Raw genomic sequence first — 4,197 nt, 5'->3', positions numbered from 1 at the left:
AAGATGATAACGAACTGATCTAAATACTCTAGAAAGATGTGGTTCATCAAATCTATAAATACCATTGGAGCATTGGTAAACCCAAATGACATTACCAAAAATTCATAATGTCCGTATCTAGTACGGAATGTTGTATTCTGAATATCAGATTTTTTAACTCTCAACTGATGATATCTGGATCATAGATCAATCCTAGAATACACTGATGTACCTCTGAGCTGATCAAATAAATCCTCGATCCGTGGTAAGGGGTACTTATTCCTGACGGTCACTACATTCAGCTATTTGTAATCGATGCACAACCTCAGAGTACCATCCTTTTTCTTAACAAATAATACTGGAGAACCCCAAGGAGGAACACTAGGGCGAATAAATCCCCTGTCTAATAATTCCTGGAGTTGGACCTTTAGCTCGTCCAACTCTTTAGGTGTCATACGGTAAGGAACTTTCGATGTTGGCGCGGTCCTCGGAATTAGTTCAATAGCAAACTCCACTTACCTTCGGGGAGGAAAGCTTGGTAACTCATCTGGATACTCTCGGACCACTGGAATGTCTGAGAGCTGAGTGCTCCCGCTGTTGTCAGCATTAATTAATGATAAAAGAAATCCCTGACAACCATGCGACAATAGCTTTTGAGCCTGAATCGCAGAAATGATCGATATGCCGTCATCCCTGATGCCAGTGAAATCCCACGAGGGTTGGTTCAGAGGTCGAATGTAACCACCCTTGTCTAGCAATCAACCGTGGCATGATATGCAGAGAGCCAATCCATGCCAAGGATAATGTCAAACTCGACCATTTCCAGTACTAATAAATCAATCATGAGTATCATATTGCCAAAATCTAATGGGCAACCTCTGACATCCTGATGTCCAATGTATCATCGGACGGTAGGGAGACGGTCAGTCGATGCAATCTAAGAGTAGGTAGTCTACCTATGTCCCTCATGAAGGTACAGGACATAAAGGAATTGCAGCTACCAGTATCTATCAGCATATCAGCGAATACTGCGTAAAGTAAAACCATACCATAAAAGACATATCCATCGGCCCGCTGCACATCCTCTCTGGTAACCACATAAATCCTCTCTGGTGGTAGTACTGCCAAAGGTTGCCGCGCCTGAGTCCGAGCCTGCCACTAAGTCGGTGTCGAATATTGTGCCAGAGATGGATATGAGGGATGCGACTGATACTGGACAGGTTGCTGGGGCTGTGATTGGTACTAAACCAGTGGCTGAGGCTGCGGCTGATACTGTACTAAGGGCTGAGGCTGTGACTGGTACTGAACCAATGGCTGGGGCTGCAACTAATACTGCACTAGTGGTTGAGGCTGCAACTGATACTGCCCCTACGTCAGATACTAAGGTCCCGTAACAGAGCTCTGGGATACTATAAGGGCGCTGGAGTGATCCTGTCCATGCATGCCATATCCAGGTGCTAAGGGGGAGCTATCCTCTGCTGACGCTACGAAGATTGGGCTGCTCTCCTCATTGAGTCCCTGACTGACTGGGTTGTCCTCCATGAATAGAAATCCTGGAAGCAATATGCTGAGCCTTCAGCGAACAATCTCAGCTCAGATGCCCAGATAGTTTGCAATAATATCAAACTGACTGTCCCAGGGAGCAGGCTGAGGTGATGTAGTCTCTGAACCCACATCTGGTGCAGTGAATGTCGCTGGCGAGCTATTTTCAATTTTGCTGAGCAGACCGGAAACGTCCTGATGAAGATTGCTCTAACTTCTGAGGCCGACCAGATGCCCCAGAAATTCCTTGACTTGGCCGACTATGACCACTCTACTGCTATCAGGTAGCCTGTGGCGGCTGAATCTATCCTGATGTCCAATCTGTCTGCTTCCTTTTCTTGTCCAGATACGCTCTTTAGTGAGGTGACTCAATCATAAGGGCTCTGTTCAATGCCTCTATGTAAGATGAATTCCCAAAATCGGTAATCTTTACTTGCAGATGTCCATCCATTCCCTGGACAAACTGAAGCATACGAGACCTGTCCTCAACAACTAATTCTGGACAAAATCTAGCCAACCGATTGAATTCAGCATTATACTCTGTCACTGTGTGGTTGTTTTTCCAAAGACTCAGAAAATCCTGATGGTGTGTCATCTGATATGACCGTGGAAAGTACCAACTCTCAAAAGCCTCTCTAAACCTCACCTAGGTGATGTTATGCTCGCCAATGATAGAACGCTGCATATTCCACTAGATATCGACTTCATCCCATAAATGAAAAGCAGCCAGCTCTGCTTTCTCCCACTCGGAGCAAGCCATATAGAAGAAGGTCCGCTCCATAGTATCTATCCAAGACTGAGCCACACTAGTATTAGTCTCCCCGTGAAATAGTGTGAATCAACTTTTCATCGACTCTGCCAAAGCTGGGATCCTAGCTCGTGCTGCAACTATATCAGTAAGGTGAGTAGGGACTGTTGCGGTAACTGGCGAAACCACTGGAGCTAGTACTACAGGTGGTACTGCTGGATAGGCCGGGGGAGGTACCCCTGGTGCTATTGCATAAGCTGGGACAGGTACCACAGGTGGCACTGCAGGGTCAATATAGGCAGGAGTGATTGGAGGTGCGATAGGTGTAACTAGTGCTGCTGGTGCGTGTGCTGGGTACGCAATAGCAGGTACTGCTGGAGGAGGTGCTGGATACGCCGTAGGCACGGTTGGAGGAGGTATCGAATATGCCGTACGCACAGCTGGAGGAGGTGCCAGATATGCAGTAGGCACGGCTGGAGGAGGTATCAGATATGCCGCAGGTGGCACCGCTGGTGGCATTGTGAATACTGTAGGAGTGGGTACGACGGGTACGGTCGTAGTAGGAACCTCTGAAACCATCGGAGTCTGAGAGCCCGACGCGCCCACAGTACCATGTGGAGTCTGTCTCTGACCGACAGGCTCGACCCTAGCAGACATCTCTAGCAACTTTGTCGCCAAGGATTCTAATGATCTCTTGTGTGGACGCCCTGCACCACGTCTCGGAGCGGGAACACATGTAGATCTCGTCATATCTATTAAATTATGTCCCAGATATTACTACAAGAATCAAAATTATAAAAATTACCTATTTACTATTTGGAGATGTTCCGTCGCTGTCCAGTCCCCATTTATGACCTTGGAATTCCGAAACATAAAAAAATAACGAAAATCCGTATAAATCCGAAAATTACCCAGATTAACTCCCAAAAACATGGGCTCTGATACCAAATAAATTGGTATCAGATTAACTCAAAAATCTAGAACACAAAAAATACGCATCGTAAACCTGCTCTGATACTAAATAAATTGGTATCAGATTAACTCGAAAATCCAGATCATGAAAAACAAGCATCGTAAACTTGGCTCTGATACCAAATAAATTGTCAGATTGGAATCATCATCTTCCTCATACTTGGGAGCAGGTTCCATGGACCGCGGTACAGAGGCCCCTGGGCTTGTATTCGCTGCATGGTCTTGCTCACAACTATTTTGGAGTGATGTCTCCTCCACAAGTACCGACAGTTTTTCTCTAGGCATTAGAAGGGCGAAATGTCCTTTGTTGTAAAATGTCTTGGTGATTTTGAAGCTTTATCTTGTTGAATAGTTAACGTCGAGGCTTCATTTGGTAGAATATCAGTAGAACCAAAGCCTTTGTCACCTCTTTCTGTGTAACTGAGATGGGGAACTTCATATACCTCTGGATAAGCTATTTTCTTTAATATAAGTTGTGTAATTCGTTGTTGTCGAGATATATAGACTGGTAGATTAGTTCTATTAAATAAAAGAACTTGCACTTCACCTCGATAATCAGAGTCAATGACTCCTGCTCCGACTTCTATTCCACTTTTCCAAGCTAGCCCTAATCGTGAGGCTAACTATCCATAGTAACCATAAGGAACCTCAATTTGTAGCCCTGTGTGGATAAGATCCCTTCCATAAGGTTCAATGACAGCTGCATGACTTGCTGCTATATCTAATCCTGCAGATCCTGATGTCTGTCTTTCTGGGATAACCGCCTATGAAGAAATTCTATGTACTAAGATATGTGGTTCATAAGAAGAAGAGTACCTTTCTTCTGGAGCTACTTCATGGCTTGAGCCTGTAGGACCGTTAGATTCGATAGAGGGGGGGGGGGTGAATATCGATTCGAAAATATAGAGTATAAGCGCAGCGGAAAAGTAAAGTAGACACAAGGTTTTTTACTTCGT

At 45.1% G+C, this 4,197-nt stretch overlaps 1 protein-coding gene across 1 annotated transcript; it reads right to left on the bottom strand.

Moving 5' to 3' along the window:
* Positions 1–2,359: 2,359 nt before the first annotated feature.
* On the bottom strand, positions 2,360–2,926 carry LOC122054901 (lysine-rich arabinogalactan protein 19-like). The gene has a single exon (XM_042616319.1). It carries the CDS (start codon positions 2,924–2,926, stop codon positions 2,360–2,362), a length of 567 nt encoding a protein of 188 aa, XP_042472253.1.
* Between the last annotated feature and the right edge of the window lie 1,271 nt (positions 2,927–4,197).

The sequence above is a fragment of the Zingiber officinale genome, chromosome 3B (assembly GCF_018446385.1).
Source record: "Zingiber officinale cultivar Zhangliang chromosome 3B, Zo_v1.1, whole genome shotgun sequence".
In the NCBI taxonomy this organism is placed as follows: domain Eukaryota; kingdom Viridiplantae; phylum Streptophyta; class Magnoliopsida; order Zingiberales; family Zingiberaceae; genus Zingiber; species Zingiber officinale.
This window is presented reverse-complemented; position numbering and strand designations above follow the sequence as displayed.

Bases quoted from the DNA above. Each gene is read 5' to 3' on its own strand.
- LOC122054901 (XM_042616319.1), bottom strand. From the start codon at position 2,926: ATGTCTGCTAGGGTCGAGCCTGTCGGTCAGAGACAGACTCCACATGGT.